We start from the raw sequence: 18200 nt of genomic DNA, 5'->3' as shown, positions 1-18200 counted from the left end.
TGGAAATTCTCAATTAACGGATAACATTTATCTAGAATAGTTAGTTATGGGCATTGTCGTGTATTGTGCATTTAATATCCTACTTGGTTTACAGAAAAAACTTTGCTTTTTGGAGGAGTACTCTTTATAAGACAAATCAATTCCATAATAAGTCCTAGACTCTGTCAGTTTGCAACATCCTCTCCATTTCCACTCTCTAGTTCTTTCAATATTCACTTTGTTTCAATGAGATCTCCCCTCCCTCATTCTTTTACACTCCAGAAGGTACAGGCCCAGAGCCATCAAATGCTCCTTATACATTAACTGTTTCATTACCAGGATCATTCTCATTAACCTCCTCTGGACCCTCTCCAATGCCACCACATCCTTTTTTTGGATATGAAGTCCATAACTGCTCACAGTACTCCAAATCCAGTCTGATCAATGCCATATAAAGCCTCAACATTACATCATTGTTTATATATTTTTGTGCTTTTGAAATGCTAAAATTGCTAACATGCACTTGCTTTTCTTACTACTGATGCAATCTGCAAGTTAAATTTTAGTGAATCCTACTGCAAGTCCCTTTTGTTTAGAAAATAGTCTATTCCTTTGTTCCTTCTACCAAAGTGCATGATCATACACTTCCCTACACTACATTCCATCTGCCACTTCTTTGCTCGTTTTCCTGATCTGTTCAAGCCTTACTGCAGACTTTCTGCTTCCTCAATACCACTTGTCTCTCCACCTTTCTTTGTATCATCTGCAAACTTGGCCACGGCCATCAATTCCATCATTAATGTATAACATGAAAATCGAGCTAACCGGGCTATAATTTCCCTGGGTTTTTGTTTGGACTCCATCCCTTCTGAAAAGGAGAAGTGACATTTGCAATTTTCAAGTCCTCTGGAACCTTTCCAGAATCTAGTAAGTCTTGAAAGATCATTATTAATACCTTAAAATTATTACTACTAATAATTACTGTTTTCACAACATTATTGCATATGTGCACTTGTAGACAAAGTAATAAAATTAATAGTGATATATGACTGTCTATGACTGTCAACATTTCCACATATGCTGCCTGGCCTTCTGAGTTCCTCCAGCATTTTGTGTATGTTGAATGGATTTCCAGCATCTGCAGATTTTTCTTGTTAGTGATATATGACTGATTTTGATCATTTTGTTAAATGCATATGTACCACTGTTGTGAGTTCTATAAGCTATTTCAGTTTGAAGTGAATATACAGATGCTCCCCAGGTCACGGTTATGTTCATAACCTGGACATTTTCAAATTCAAGTTTAATTATCATTCAACCATATATGAAGACAGCCCAACAAAACAGTGTACCTCTGGGTCCAAGGTGCAAAACATGCACAGCACATTCAAAATAGCAAGAAAAAGAAGGGGGGGGAATATATGTGTGTGTGTGTGTGTGTGTGTATATATATATATATAAAATATAGCCCAAGTCCTGCAAATTGATGGTGCAGTGCCTGGCAGTGTGCAGACACATGCAATCCAGCCTGTTGTTCCACCGATTGAACACTGGAGGGCAGCACGGACGGGAGGCCAGCCCCCAACCGAGCATAGACGACACACTACATCACCTCCAGCATCTCTTCTGGATTTCAACAGCAGGCAAGTCCTTGCTACAACTAGGGGTCACCCATGGTTTCACTGCACACAGCATTTGCGCACAAACTCCGATGCCTTCCTGTAGTAGGCAGCAACATGGTCTGTACCCAGTCCAGCACCTTGCCTACGAGCAGCTCACTGATGGGATCGACCTGCAGTATCCGCAGTTCTTGGAGTCCTGCATTGTCTTGCGATTGTAAAAAAGACATTTAACAAAAAAAAAACACCGTTGGTTTGTAAGTCGGATATGTGGCCATGGATTAAGTTCTAGACACCAAAAGGTGTCTGCATTCCTCAGCAGCCAATAAATCCATCCCACTAGTTTCCCAAATGTTTGTTTATATGTATGGCTGCACTGACATTAAGCATTTATAACCTGATGAGGATCTGTATGTGGTGTGAATCAGTGTCAACATGGTCTCATCTAGAGAAAGTTAGTCATTTCTGAGGCAGAGCAGTTGGTAAAGAAAGCCAATTATTTTGTAGTCTATCCATCATTAGAGAGCTAGTGAGCAGGTGCTAACTGTGATCTACATTGAAGGATCAGTGAACCAGCTAGTTATCTTTTACTGGTGCCATTCACAGTGCTCTGCTGTACTTACTGGAAAGGATTATTTGTGAGAATCTGTTCAAAGGATAAAGATGTTTGCTTCATTCCACTTACAGAAATATACTAAGCACCGTTTTGCCAGTTTTATAATTTTTGTTCTGCTAAACTTCCTGGAGGTGTGTACAATAAGAAATAAACCTGTTCAATTTTCCTCATTCAGGATGCTCTTAAAGCCTGTTACTTTGAGTTTTTTGCTAACTGTTCCAATATCTGTTCCAACATCACATGCTGATGTGGAAGACCTTGTGTCCTTTAACTCTGTTAAAGATCTTATATGACCAAAAGTTATTACTATTTATTCATGCATTTAAACCATAGCTCTTCCAAATTCAATGTCAGTGGCGTAACTAGTCATGTTCACAGCACTAGCGACTTAGGTACATTTGTGATTTATGGTGTAGAGGAGTTTGCACATTGTTGGCATGGATTTACCCCATTCTATAATTTTTTTGATGTAAACATAATTCTACTTTTCTGTTCTTCCTGTCAAAGTGAGTGATCTCACATTTCCTACATTATTCTCCATTTGCTAGTTTTTTTTACTTGATCTATCTGTACTTGTTTGCAACTCATATTTTGCTTTTCCATCTACTTGTGTATCATGGACAGGTTTGGCTACATTATACTTGATATCCTTGCATGAGTCATTAATATAAATTGTAAATAGACATTGTACCCCACTATCTAAAGCTTGCCAATCTGAAAATGACCCATTTATAACTATTCACTCTTCTTCTGTAAGTTAGACGATTGTCTATCCATACTAATATTTAACTTAGAATGCATTAAATCCTTACCCTTATGCAAAAACTTAGGAATAGGCTTTTCAGCACACAATGTTGTGCTGAACTAGTTATATTAGTAATTAAAGCAAACTAATTCGTCCTGCTTACACAATGTTCATATCCTTTCATTTTCTGCACATTCATGTGCTTATCTTGAATGTCTCAATCGTATTTGCCTCCACCACCTTCCCAGGCAGCACATTCCAGACCCCAACCACTCTCTGTATTAATAAAAATTTGCCTCACAGATCTCCTTAGAACAATCCTCTCCCCACCATCACCATGTCCTCTGGTATTAGACATTCCGGGCAGCATCTTGATAAATTTTTCTGTGCCCTCTCCAAAATCTGAACAGCCTTCCTGTAAAGGGGCAACCAGAGATGTAGCCTAACTGGAGTTTTATAAAGTTGCAACATAACCACCTGACTCCTGAAGTCGGTTCTTTGACTAATAAACACAAGCAGGCCATATGCCTTTTTTACCACCATATCAACATGTGTAGCCACTTTCAGGGAGTTATGGACTTGTATCCCAAGATTACTCTGCACATCAACACTATACAGATCCCTGAGGAACACTAGACCTCCATCCAGAATAAGTCCCATCATCCATGACCCTCATTCTTACATGTGTAAGCCAGTTCTGAATCCAGATGGCCAATTCACCATGGATCCCATGCATCTTAATCTGGATGAGCTTCCATGAGTGACCTTGTCAAATGCTTTACTGGAATTCATGTAAAGAGTAGCTACAGTTCTACCTTCATCAAACACCTTTGTGAATTTAGTAAGACGTAACTTGTCCTGCACAAAGCCATGTTAACTGTCCCTAATTTTCCAAATGCTCATAAATCTACCCCTAAAAAGTCCCTCAGTAAATTCCCTTCTGTGGTGCTCACTGGGAATGTTCCGTCTAAGGTATGCACGTGTGCGTGCACTTACATCTTTTGCTAATAGCACACAAAAGGTTGTCACCCTCTACATTATTAGTATGTTAAGTATATTTCACAATCATAAGCAATCACATTTCCTTTTCTGCTTTCTGATGTGGACGGTATTGACAATGTGGAGTTTGTGATGATTTGCAGATTTTAGAACTAGTTTTTATTAGTACTGTTTTTATTGAAGATATCTATTCAGTGTGTACATGTTGTTCTCACTGGGCAAAAAAAATTGCACAGCACAAAATTTTTGTGGACACTGGTTATTATAACTTAGAGGGAACATTGCTCACTAGTCTGTATTTTTCAGAATTAATCCAGATTTCTCTTCCCTTTTCCTTTTTTTGTAATTCAAATTTTTATTATTATTTATTCTAATTTTACAAAGCAGCACAGCATATCATAGAGTAGATACAGTACAGCATATTTACACAGCCATCCCATGACAGGAAAACATATAAAACTAAGATACAGAAAAAAACTTTAATTTAAATTTAAATTAACATACAACCAAAATTGATCCCACGCATCTTGTATTCCCTTTTCCTTTTATGTGGCAAGTTGTTGTTATATATCCATGCATGTTAACTGTAGGTCTTCTGGTGAAACATATGTACAACACATTAGAACAATTAGTATAATTTGGGAATCCATATAATCCATATGCTGAATAGAAGAAAAATCCATATTTCCCTTCTATTCACTGTATTTGTTGCATTCTCAAAACCTCCAATAAATTAGTGGAATGATACTTCTTTCACAAAACTCTGCTTGATCATATTAACTTCTCTGTTCATATATAAATTCCCTTCATAATGCATTCCATAATTTTCTAATGGCAAATGTTAGGATAACTTAATTTTTATTTACCGTTTGCCTTTAAATGGGTGTTACATTTGCAGGTTTTCCAGGCTGCTGGCACCCTTCCAGAAATTAAGAAATTTTTGGAAAATTGGGGTTAATGCAACCATCTTTTAAACCGTAGAGTCTAGTCCAGAAAAGATATTGCCCCATTAGTTTGTTGTGTCACTTTTCTTCACTGGAAGCAGCTGAAACTCAGTGATTCCTGGAACTACCAGCCATGTTTCAGCTTGATTTGTTGCCTTATTGTGGTTCTTATCTACACTGATTAGGTCCAAGTGATTCTTAATATATTCTCAACATTAAAAAAACCTCATATCCAATTCATATATTTTCAATTAGTAAATTGCAATAATGGGTGTACAGAGTAGCCATAGATTAAGCCAGATAGTTTAATGTTCTGGGTATTAGTTTATGTTTTGGTTCATAGAGGGCTAGGAGCTGACCTTTGTACTGAGTGTGTAAGTGATATTTGCTGCAATGTTGCTTCTGAAGGATCCCTTTATTCTTTAAAACAATATACCATGAAAATAAATTCATTTAGCTTATTCTTCGTGTACCCATTAAGTTCATGGTGGTCCAGAGATCGAAATAATAATCTTTGAATAATGAGAAAGGCTAATTAATATTCTAATTTTAACTAAACTTCACATAAATTTTAATTGAAATATAACATACAAGGTTTTATTTAAAGGAATTGTTTGTTTTCAAATAATGTTTTTTTTCCAGAATGCATTTATTTATAATTACCTCATAATCCAGAACTACTTTATATACCCTACCTTTCTCTGCATAATCTGCATATAGTGTTCAAAATTCTTCTGTGAAAATAATCCTTAAATTAATAAAGGGAAGCATTCTAATTATAATTTCTTCTACTACAAATTCAAGTATTACTGTAATGAATGTATTTTCATGTCTTTCTTTAGGTCATTAGAGGATTACTAAAATTCTGGCCAAAAACTGTAAGTCAAAAAGAGGTAAGTTATCTTTTTCTTCTTTAGCCTTTTCTGTCTCTAGACCTGTTTTTTTAAAATTTGGTTATAAATGCAAACAGTAAAGTAAAATGAAAGGAGCGAATGTTCTGTGAGAATTCTATGTTAACAAGCTAGCAAGCATTTCGGGATTGAGTTCCTGAAATGACCAACATTGAATAAGTTTTGTGGTTTAAAGATTACTGCTTTGAACCTTGTCTGTGTTAAGTTCATTTCAACCAGCTTCTTTAGCCCTAGCTTAAAGGTGGGTTTGGAGGAGGATAGGTGTTTAATGAACCAATGGGAGATGAGATTTGAGGTGGGAGGAGGAAAGGGAGAAGAGATTATCCATGTTTCTTCTTAAATTTACTCACAACCTGTTGCTTTCCCTGGATTTGTGTAGGTATCATTGTTAATGAGTGAAGACAAAATTAGAATGAATCTGCATAATTATTATACATTCCTATTTAATCTGGGCAATTTGAAAGTATTTCAAAAATTCCACCACTCCATGAAAATGTGAAGTGGGAGAAACTAAAGGAGAGGAAGGGTAACAGATTAAACAAGCTCTAACTGTGAGCTTTGTTTATTAATGGCATGAACAATGTTCATTTAGGCATGGAATCAATAATATTTATGATACAGAAGGATGTTAATCTGTCTGAGTTCATTCTGGCCAAGAAAAGAGCTATTCTCATATACTGGCATTATCTATAACTTTCACCTTTGATTATGTCTCCAGTGCTGTGTCGTACTCTTATGTCTTTGTATCTTCCCTAATGAAATCACATAGTTTCTGTATTGTGATCAGAACTGCACAGAGTACTCTAGCTGTGGCCTACTTAGTATTTAAACAATTCTGGAATGACATACCTGCATTTTTGTGTTTCTGCTGATAAAGGCATGTATGTATCCATAGTGCTGTTTAGCCACTTTATTTAAAGTGGTTAAAACAACTGTCCTGTTTCTTGCAGGGATCTGTGGATATGCATTCCAAGATGCACTTTTTATTTATGTCATTGACATTTTCTGTAATTTGCTGTGTATTGTTTCTGTATTTGTTCTTCCCAAATATATTAACTCTCAGTTTTCTAAATTAAATTCCATTTGCTATGTGTTGTCAATCTGCAGCTTTAATGGAAATTTCTGCAGCCTGCACTTGGATTATTTGAGCTATTTTTGTATCATTGTCAAATTTTTAACTGGTTGATTTATCATAACCTTGTATTATAATTTTATTGTTTTTTTTTTCTGAACATAGGTGTTGTCTGCAATCCATGCTAACTATTGCCATGGGAAGGTGTTGGTAGACTTGGGGTTTCTGGTACATTTTGAGGGGAGGGCATTCTTCAGGAAAAAAAATACCAAATGATAAAAATGTACTTTTTTTCTATGTATTATATAGAGGATGTACATCTTTAATTGAAACATTTTTCAGATTTGTAATTCAATTATCTCCCTTCAGGTTATGTTTTTGGGTGAAGTAGAAGAAATTTTGGATGTGATAGAACCTTCTCAGTTCAAAAAGATCCAAGAGCCGTTATTCAAGCAAATAGCTAAGTGTGTGTCAAACCCACACTTCCAGGTAAAGAATTTCAGATGAACAAAGCTGTTTTTCTTTGCATTTCATTTCCTTTGTGACCAGGGAACCATGGCAGGTATGATAGATCTTTATAGGCTTTTTATGCTGAACTAGGATTGAGTTCTAGTAAAATATCAGGAAAACTAAATATAGGTAACCCTTACTTTGCTGACATTCAGATTCTGGAAATTCACCATTATGGAATTCACAAATCTATACAAAGAAATCCAAGGTGCACAATTTGGTCCTATGGTGTTCATTTAGAGAAAATACTAAGGACAAAATGCTGAAGAAACCAAATTTTCACTGTTTATTTTCAGGATTTTCATCTTGCAATTATGGAAATGCAGATAATCTAGCAAATTTTTTTCTAGCATGATAGATACATCTTGCTAATCCCTGAGATCTGTGGATGCTGGAGTCTAGAACAACACATAAAAGGCATTCAGTAGAGTAGGCAGCATCCATGAAGAGAAATGGACAGTCAATGTTTCAGGTCGAAACCCTTCATCTGGACTCGCTGTTGAACAGTTTATTTCTCTAACATTTTCTATTTTATTTACATTCAAAATGTCTGAAACAGGGCCAACAAGGTTAAGTGCAAGCTATAAACCTGAATAACCATGTAAAAGAATAGCAGTGGATGTGAAAAAAATGATTTTTTACAAAGGTTTGATGCTGGAGAAAAACTTTGCAATAGCTAAATCTGTGTGGGTTGCTACATTTACAGTTACTTGCATGTTCAACCACAATTGCTGGCCATTTTAGCTATTTATTTCAGAAACTGACATGATAAACCACAAGTCAGCAGCAGTGGTAATATTACTGTTGAGAGAAAAACGTATGTAGGAATGCATCTTCATGTATAACATAGGAAATAGGATTTTGCATAACAGAAAATTGTGATATAGACAGTTTTCAAGGAACACAACTCCTTTGTAATCAGAGGTTCCCTGTAACACATTAAATATCAGCTTTTGTAACACTGAAATTCAATTACAAAACCTGAAGGAAGAAGAACCTGAATTTACCTGGAAATCCCAAACCTTGATGAATTACTTTCAAAGTGCATTCATAATTGTAGAAAATAACAGCTTGTTTTTGCACCAAAAAATCCCCCAAACTGCAAGGTTAATTAATCTGCTTTTTAGTTATGTTGTTTGTTAGACATGCTATAATCAGGATACTGGCATTAAGTTCTCTGCTCTTCAAAATAGTGCCATGAAGATGTTTGTGTAGTTGAGAGGGAGAGAAGATGGAATCTTTGCTTAATATCAGTTATAAAAGATTGTCACCATGATGAGCACTGAACCATATAACATTCTTAAAAGAAAAAGTTGAAAATAGTAGTTTCTTCTTTGGATTTACAGAAAACATTTAATAGTTAAGAGTGCACGAAAACAGAGTTGGGGTCATTTTTTGTATTTGTAGTTGATAACTAGTAGGATTCCAATGAATGAACAATTTATACTTTTTAGTCTCATGAATCTCCATATATATCTTTATTGATAACTTAAATGAAGAGATCAAGTGCATTGCAGCTGAATTTGCTGATGATACAACAGCTAGCAATTTGAGGGAAGGAGATAAAATTCCTGCAAGAGGGTATCAATAAGTAACATGAATGAGTAGACTGAAAGTTGGAGCATCATGTGGGAAACTCTGAATAATTCACTTTGGAAGATACAATGAGAATGCAAAATACTGTATAAACAGTAATACTACAAAAATTGATGCTGTACAAATGCATCTTGCTATTCCAAAGGATCAGAAGTACACTATTATCAAGTTGTGTATGTAGTACACAACTCTGAGATTCATCTTCTCCAGACACCCATGAAACAAAGAAAAACATTGAAGCCGTTCAAAGAAAACATCACCCCCCCATGCACAAAAAACCACAAAAAAAACTCTCAAATCACGCAAACGCAACAAGAAAGAACAGGTAAAAACACAATGTAAAAACCAAGGTCCAATCCAGAAATCGCAGAACTTCGCTAACATCTTCCAATGGCATTGACAGAGGGAGAGACCATCATACACAGTTGCCTTCTGCGGCAGAAATGAGGGAGAGGCAGGTAGTTGGCACGGAAAACTCGTTCATTACCATCTTCATGTTTCAATCTTCCTTGACACTTTAACTTGCAAGAAATGGATTCGAACATGGGCACACGCCCCATCCCTAGCTTTTTCACCTCAAGGCCACTCACCTGCTGGAATTTTCTCAGAGGCAGACAAGTGCTAGATCCCTCTATCAATCTTCAAACTGTAAATTGCAGGCTCTAACAGTACTAGAAAAACATTTAAAATAAGACATAAAAAAAGGAAAATAAACAGATTTGTGGACTATCTGGAAAATGTTGCCCGAAGAAGTGTCAATCACTGGTTGCATCTTGACCAGTAGCTGTCCAGTACTCTGTCTCTGTTGCAATTGTTGCACTTGCAAGTTAGCTTGCAGGTGGAGAAAGTACTTGGGCAAGCTACTGGAATGTATTACAAGAGCTGTGGAGTAAAAAGTAGAGAAGATCTGATACATTACAGGGCAGTGGTGAATTTGTACCTTAAGTACTACAGTTTTCATTTGCATTACACATATCACCAGGAGCCCAAGAACAGGCTTTTAGGCACACCATGTCTAACTAACCTTTCTGCCTTCACGCGATGTCCTTTCACCTTAAACCTATGCCCTGTATTTTCTGGGATTTCTACCCTGGAAAAATTACTATTGTCTCTCTCTTATTTTCATATATTTCTATCAGATCGCACCTTAATCGCTGATGCTCCAGAGGAACAAAAAACAGGTTTATTCAACATTTCCTTATTGCTTATACACTCCTATCTCGGCAAAATCCTTGTGAACCTCTTCTACACCCTCGCCAAAGTCTCCATAGCCTTGCTGTTGAGTAGTACCCTAGAATACTCTACCTGTGACCATACCAAAGTTTTACACAGACACAACATAATTTGCCAAATTTGACACTCATTGTCCTGATCAACAATGACAAACATGCTATATGCCTTCATTACCCACCTTATCCACTTGTTATCACTTTCAAGAAGCTCTAGTCACACAGAAAATAGTTAAGGCACAGGAGCGAATACTCCTCTTGACAAAAAAGAAAGACTTCCAACGTTGAGGGTGCTATTTGCTTGGAGGCATTTTAATTTTTCATTTGTCACCAGCTCTTGCAGATTCATTGTTATTAATGGTTAGCGCTATAATGGCAGCTCAGCAATTGATCAAGAAAAGCATGGCAAATTATACTACATACATACAAAGAGGCTGAGAAAGAACCTGGTTAACTGTCCAGTATCTTGACTGTGGGTATGAAATGGTGATTTTTTTTTGGAGTTCAAAATCTTTTATATTTAAAATTATGTATTCTCAGATAAATTTTTGCCTCAACAGGTTGCAGAAAGAGCTTTATATTTCTGGAATAATGAATACATTCTTAGCCTAATTGAAGATAATTCTGAGAAAATTCTACCAATTATGTTTGGTAGTTTATACAGAATCTCCAAGGAACACTGGAACTCGTAAGTACTTTGAATGTTTAAAAATATATGCATTGACTATTATGAAAATAAAATCGATGGCTGTATTCTATATTTGACAATAAAGTTCAAAGTAAAATTTATTAGAGTACATGTATGTCACCACATACAACCCTAAGATTCTTTTTCTGCGGGCAATAGATTTGATTATACCAGTATATATTCCTGTAAGAGCTGGGATATTTCAAAACTTGCATTTAGATCTCAAATTTGTGTGCCTTTTCTTGGCTCTTCTGTGTTACTGGACCTTTTCAGAGTTCAGTGATGGGAAGCTGTTTGCTCAGATGGTGCAGTACCTGAGGAATTTGCTGCTGGATCCTGCATCAGATTAGACTTTGTACATGTGGTATATAGTTTTGATTTACACTTGATAGTTGACGGAAACAACTTCTATTAATATATTATTAACCTTAATCTATGTTGTACAGTTCTTAAATCTTTCGTAAATGTAATTATCTTGTGCATTTAAGTAAATGAAAATTTGTTTTACAGAACCATTGTAGCACTTGTTTACAACGTACTAAAAACTTTAATGGAGATGAATGGGGCACTGTTTGATGAACTTACAGCATCATATAAAGCAGAAAGACAGCGGTATGCAATCACGTTTCATTAATTATTTTATGTATTCCACAGTCTAATGATTGTGCCTCTTGTAGAGCAAACATTGAACGTTTACATGTAAATTATTCACCTGCTTCCACAAATGGTTCTGTGGAACTCAGTAACAGTATGACTGCACTGAAGTTAGAAGTCATTTTTTTTTACAGCTGATTAACATTTGTGCCATAAAAAATGTAGCCTTATTTTCCATAATGTCCACTTTAAGTCATACAATTGTTTTAATATTTATTATCTTGATTATTGTATAAGAAAAAGTAAAATGCTTTTATACAAACAATACACATTTAATATTTTTGTGAATTATTCACAAGAGTTGATCTACTAATCTATCTAAAAAAAAACAGCAAGGTTGCCACCTGATGAAAAGAACAGCAGTTGTAATAGAAGAGGAATTACAAAAGTCTACAAAATACAAATTATTAAAATGCTCTCAAATTATGAAATATTGGTTCTAGCATTGCATTGTGTATTACTTAACAAATATTTTTATTTTAATTTGCAGTGAAAAGAAAAAGGAACAAGAGCGTGAGGAACTTTGGAAAAATCTTGAAGAGTTGCGGCTCCAAAGGAGTCATAAACTTTCTGAAGTACAGAATGATACCCACAATCCACAAAATACTCAAGACAATAAATCAAGTGCCAAATGACCAGCATTGACATATAGTTGCAGAGTGATTGGGTATTTCATACATATTTTGGAATATGTGTGGACAAAATACATACACAAGACAAACCTTCAGCAGTATACTTCCAAAACTGACCAGCTATCTTGATGAGCTGTAAACTATGTTAAAAGGAAAAGATATGAACTTTGAACATTACTGTGTGACCACAATATTTGTAACTTTGTCTGATCATGAATTTATTATGTCACTTTTTAGAATTCTCAGAGAATAAATGAATTTATCATTTGTGGCCAGAGTGAAAATAATTGGTGGAATTATGACTTGAAAAAAATAATTTTTTGATTGTGCTGCACATAGAAAATTAGTCAGCTATTTAAATATAGATTTTTCCTATTTTATATGTGCTTCTCACATGCTATGGACCTTGATTGACCTGAAAGGGAACAAGTTATGCCTACAGAAAAAAAACATTAGAAATACAAGCATAAAATATTGTATGTTTTTCTTCAACTAATTATTCTGATGTTACATCAGAGAACCATTCCATTCTGTAAATTTTTGGCAGTGTGAAGCTCTTTTGTAATAAGATACCTTATTTGGGGTTCTGAGCAACATTCAATAAAGTCTACATAATATTTGTATTTGGATTTCAACATTTTTAGCTTTTTTTGTTTTACAATGGAAGATATATAGTTTCTGATGGAGTTAGATGAATCTCAACTGGATATCTTGAATAATATAGGTTAAATATCCATTCCTAGACTTTCATTTGTTGAAAAGAGCAGTGTTTCAGTTTTTGTTTATCATCTTTTTCGGATGAGTTTGCACATCATTAACATAAGTAACTGAAGACAGACTCAAATGTAAATTTTCTAGACAGTGAAAGTCAGGATGCTTTTCTAAAACTGGATTACAGGGTACATTTTATTTTAATAGGAGAGTGCAATAAGACCATAAGACATTTGTGAAGGATTCTTAATCTCCAGCTAGCTCTACTTGAGCATGCAGAATACATATGAACATCATCATTATGTGCCGTACCGTTATGATGTGGGCAATCATGGTCTTGACCATAATTGTTCTTGTTGGCAAATTTTTCTACAGAAGTGGTTTGCCATTACCTTCTTCTGGGCAACGTCTTTATAAGACGTAGCCCTAGCCATTATCTCTTCAAAGATTCTCTGCTGGCGTCAGGGGTCGCATAATCAGGAATTGTGATAGTTGCCAGCTACTCATATGACCATCCACCACCTACTCCCATGGCTACACGTGACCCTGATCGGGGGAGCGAAGCGAGTGTTACACCTTGCCCAAGGATGATCTCCAGGCTATCCTCTTCCCTGCCATCCATACATATGAACATAGGTTTGTATTATGGATGCATCAGTTTTAAACAAGGGAAATATTAGAGACAATTTTGATCTTAGACAATGTATTTATATGCTTGAGATTGTTTAATTTTTTACTATCCTGTTTGATCATCTTTATTCACACAGCTCTAAACCTATGTCAAACACAACCCACAATAAATTTGGTCTCCTGTATTGAACTGTTTTGTGGTAATATACTTTATTAAGCTAAAGGATGTTGAAATGGTGGATTTCTATGTCATTGTCCTCAAATGGTAAGTACAGGCTTTATTAGACAAGCTAGCAAAGGGAGTATAATTGAGAAAGCACGCTTGTTGGTGGGGGGAGAGAAGTATTCACTCACTGGCCACTTGGTTAAGTACATCTGCTCCTTAATGTGGTAACAACTCAATGCATGAAGCATGCAGACGTGGCCAGCAAGTTCATTTGGTGGTGAACATGCCTACGGAGCATGTGATGGCGATAAATTGAACTGTTGTAATGTGATGGGGAACGTAATGCTGCATATGGAGGGTGTGTAATTCATGAAAAAGCAGCTGAGGTTCAGCACATGAGACTGAAATCCAGCAGAAGGTCAAGGAAGTTGATGAGGATGAGAGGTTTGTACCCAGAAACCTTGTGCAACAAGAAATGGTTTGTTCAGCTCACTCATTTAGTCCTAATGAAACTTTGATGGTGGATAAGGTAGGATTTGTGTCCTTTATGGCTGATGTAGTCAACTGTACCTCTCAAGCTAAGAGTCAAACAGAAAAAAAAAATTATTTTGAAGACTGCAAATATCTTGGTATTGCAGGTTTGTTAGAGATGATAAGTGAGGTGTTGAAGAGATGGAACTGTCAGTTGAAAGTCTCTTGATTAATGCTGCTTACTATTTTACAGTGAAATGCCAGGAATTTGATTGTTAATAGTCAGGAATTTAAAGTTTGTGGAAGATTTGGCTTCTCTCCCAGATGTTATCTGTATTCAAGAGACTTGGTTGAAATCTCAGTTGTATTACAAGGATATGATGTAGTACGGAGGGATCGGGGTGTCGGTGTGGTGTAGCTACTGTTGTCAAACATTAAATAGGGTATAGGGTGGGACAGGTAGGCGAATCTTACGAGCTTGTGGTAGAAGTATAGGATGAATTTGGGAAAACAGTGGTAATTAATTTTTATAATCCCTGTGATTAACCTTGAAAGTGTTGGAGTCTGTTGACTCAGAGACTAGTTTGGTGTGATTTTAATGCACACAATACGCTGTCTGGAATCTGATGTTAGAAAGGCACAGGTTATTAAGGAGGTTGTAGTAGCAGTTTTCTTTGAAATTGAGAAGGCTTGTGATATGCTTTGGAATGGAGGAGACCATTGATAAAGCTGGAAAGTCTTGGGATTGGTGGACAAATGTATAGCTGGGTTAAAATAAATTTTGTTTCAGTGGACCATGCAGATTAGGGTGGGTAAGGAGTATGCTGAAATTTATCCTAAAGATAATGGTACTCCACATAGGAGTGTTTGTAGTCCTGTTCTGTTCATTATCATAAATAGTGATTTTTTTTTTCTGAAGCTGATCCTGACATTTTTAAGTCCCTATATGCTGATGATGGGACTGTTGGAAAAAGGGAAGGAATCTAAATTTTGCAATTAATAAGGTTCAGGCTGCTGTACAGGAAGTGGAGAAATGGGGTGAATAGTGGGGATTTCAGGTTTCAGCAAAGATTCAGGTTATTTGTTTTAAAAAATAGATAAATAGGCCTGTTGTTGACCTTAAACTTGTATGGACAAAGGTTGGAACAGCTGTCAGTGATTATGTTCCTTGGTATATGGATGGATGTGAAACTTATATGGAGGCATCATGTCAATAAAATACTTGAGAGATGCAAGGCTGTCCTTAATGTGTTTGGTGGGATATGACAGGGGAGTGGGGCTATTAGGGTATCCATGATTACTTTGTATTATGCATTGATTAGAGCCGTCCGCATACAGGTCTGCTGCCTTCTCACTTTTGAAATCGCTGGATGTTATTCATGTCCAGGCTTTACGCCTGTGTTGTGATGCTGTTCGGTCTATCTGTGCTCTGCAGATGGAAATGGGTCAGATGCCACTGTTTTTGCCAAGATTGCAGATGGCTGTGATGTATTGGGTATATCTCAGTAGTCATGTGGATGATCATTCAACGAATATATTGAAAAACTGTTGGGAGCATCAGGATTGCAGGATATGTAGTCTTGGGTGGGAAGGAAATGGTCAAGCTGAGAACATGGCTCTGTCTAATATAACCTATGCTGTTAGTGTAGCTTTATCCATTATTGCTCCTTGACTATTTCCTTTATGTAGGGTAGATCTGACTCTTCAGGAGAGACTGGCAGAATGTGCCCAGTGCGTAACTGAAGAACTCTATACATGCATCATTAATATTATAGAATGGTTCCAGTGCTTACAGATACAAACCCAATGTATCGTAGCGGTCTATGTCCCAGACTTCCAGGTGTCAATTGGAAAAAGTTTATCTAGTAAACTTTGCTTATCCAATTGAAATGGTGGCAATATTTCTTGCATTGCAGTGTATAGAAGATGTACAGCCTATCTGGGTGGCAATTCTATTCCCTCTCTATTATGTAGTCTTAAAGTGGGTATGTCCAATAGTTGTCCAGACATTTTGCTGTAAGTCAGACAAACATTATGGCTGCAATATTTTAAGAGTGTATGCCTTTATGGATCACATCCTATGTAGGGGTGGAAGGAAATGAAAAAGTCAATAGGTTGGCTAAACAATCTATGAAAGTCAGTGCTATTGATATTCATATAAGTAAAGGGAAGACAAACCTTTTAATTAAGGACAATGTTCTCTCAATCTGGCAGGGACTGGGACACACAAATAAAGGGGAGAGATTTATATAGAATTGAGAAAAAGGCACTCTGGCGAAGAGGAGGGCTCAGAAGGGAGGAATTACTCTGCTTAGACTTGGCCATACTGGTTTAAATGTCACATTGTTTAGACTTGGTAAATATACTTAAGGTAAATGTAGTTCGTGTCAACTTCCAGAGACAGTCTCATATGTGTTGTTGGAATATAGGACATATGAGTGGGAGAGAAAGCAGACCCTGGGAAGCAATATTGTTCGTTTGGTTAGGTATGGGCATGTGAGAAGCATAAGAATGTATTTAAATTCTTGAAACTTGTTAGGATATTTAATACAATTTAAGTCAATAGCATCAGGTGCTTATATATTTATTGAGTTAATATCATCCTTATAAGTATTAATTCTTGGGGGAGGAGGTGGTAGGTGTTCGGATCACTCTCCTGAATCCTCCTCCCACTCCAGTTCAGTAGGTGGCAGTAATGCAGTTAGTCTGCTAACCACCAATAAAAAGCAGTTTAAGAAGAAGAGGTTCAGTTGTTCAGACCAAACATCAGAATGGGGAAGAATTGTGAACCCAGAGACTATGACCGTGGAATGATTGTTGTTACCAGTCGGGGTGGTTTGAGTATCTCAGAAACTGATGATCTCACACACAACAGACTCTTGTAGAGTTTACAGAGAATGGTGCAATGAACATAAGGAAACACCCAGTGAGCAGCATTTCTGTGGGTGAAAAGGAGTATGGCCAGACTGGTTCGAGCTAACAGAAAGGCGACAGTAACTTCACAACAGTGGTGTGCAGAGGGCATCTCTGAATGGACAGGCTGAAGTTTGAAATGGATAGGCTATAGCAGCAGAAAACCACAAACATTCAGTGGCCACTTTATTAGGTACAGGAGGCACCTAATAAACAGACCACCGAGTGTACTGACTTATGGCAACAGATAAGTGTATGATGAATCACATCATGGGTGCCAAGGCAGCACACTGTTTAACATGACGCTATTACAACTCGAGGAGTTGGCGTTCAGAGTTCAATCCCAGTGACCTCTAAGTCTCTGTACATCCTCGCCGTGGAATACATGGGTTTTCTCTGGGTCCTCAGGTTTCCTCCCACAGTCCAAACACTTACTGGATAGGTTAATTGGTCATTGTAAATTAGGGTTAAATCAGGGCTATAAGGGGTTGCTGGGCACTGTGACTCAAAGGGGTGGACGGGCTATTGCGCATTTTATATCTAAATAAATAAATATAGTTAATGTACTTTGATAATCTATAAAAGAGCCCATCAAGAAATGTTAATTTTTAATTCTATTTTTCAGGGAGTAAATTAAAAAATCCAATGTGACTGGTTTATAACTTAAAATTATATGGTACCTTCAACTTACTCCCATAATTGTATTGAATAAATACTATCATGATAAAGTGAAAATACAGATTCTGGTGCCCAGATGTAAGTATCTGTAAACACAGTGCTTAAGTAGAATCTATCACAAATGTTTATTAATGTTCTGACATGAAAATATTGTCCAGCAGAAATATTGCCAAAGCTTGAATTTTATCTAGCAAAAGAGACCAATAAAATAAGATTTGTAGGATAGTGCATGATTAAGTTACTTAATTCAGTAGCCAAGCCCTAAGCTTTGGAATTCTCTTCCTAAATATCTCTACTTTCTTTCCTCCCAGTTATCTTTAGATCTTCCCTAAAATTCACCACCTCGAGGCAATTGTTCATCCACCCTAGTACCAAATGTAGTTTGGCATGAACTCACTACTGAAGAGCATTTTGACATTTTTGTTATTTAGCACTAA

General features: G+C 36.4%; 2 protein-coding genes across 5 annotated transcripts in view; one reads left to right on the top strand and one right to left on the bottom strand.

Annotated features, from left to right (window-relative positions):
* Positions 1-13725, top strand: part of ppp2r5a (protein phosphatase 2, regulatory subunit B', alpha isoform) — a 176907-nt gene extending 163182 nt beyond the window's left edge. The window contains exons 9-13 of the mRNA XM_073050881.1: positions 5745-5795; positions 7255-7374; positions 10781-10908; positions 11419-11520; positions 12053-13725. Of these exons, the coding sequence (XP_072906982.1) occupies positions 5745-5795; positions 7255-7374; positions 10781-10908; positions 11419-11520; positions 12053-12197 (546 nt within the window). The 3' untranslated portion in view covers positions 12198-13725. The remainder of the gene's footprint in view (positions 1-5744; positions 5796-7254; positions 7375-10780; positions 10909-11418; positions 11521-12052) is intronic.
* The window catches only part of pacc1 (proton activated chloride channel 1), a 46376-nt gene continuing 32417 nt past the window's right edge, over positions 4242-18200 (bottom strand). For 3 of the 4 annotated variants that reach the window (XM_073050885.1, XM_073050882.1, XM_073050886.1), the window contains exon 9: positions 4242-4553. The gene's annotated coding sequence lies outside the window, so the exon portion shown is untranslated. Of the gene's footprint in view, positions 4554-9203; positions 9874-18200 lie in introns of those variants that run through there. The other variant, XM_073050884.1, reaches the window with a different exon arrangement.

The sequence above is a fragment of the Hemitrygon akajei genome, chromosome 7 (assembly GCF_048418815.1).
Source record: "Hemitrygon akajei chromosome 7, sHemAka1.3, whole genome shotgun sequence".
NCBI lineage: Eukaryota > Metazoa > Chordata > Chondrichthyes > Myliobatiformes > Dasyatidae > Hemitrygon > Hemitrygon akajei.
Note: the sequence above shows the minus strand (reverse complement) of the source record. Positions and strands in the feature narration are given on the sequence as shown.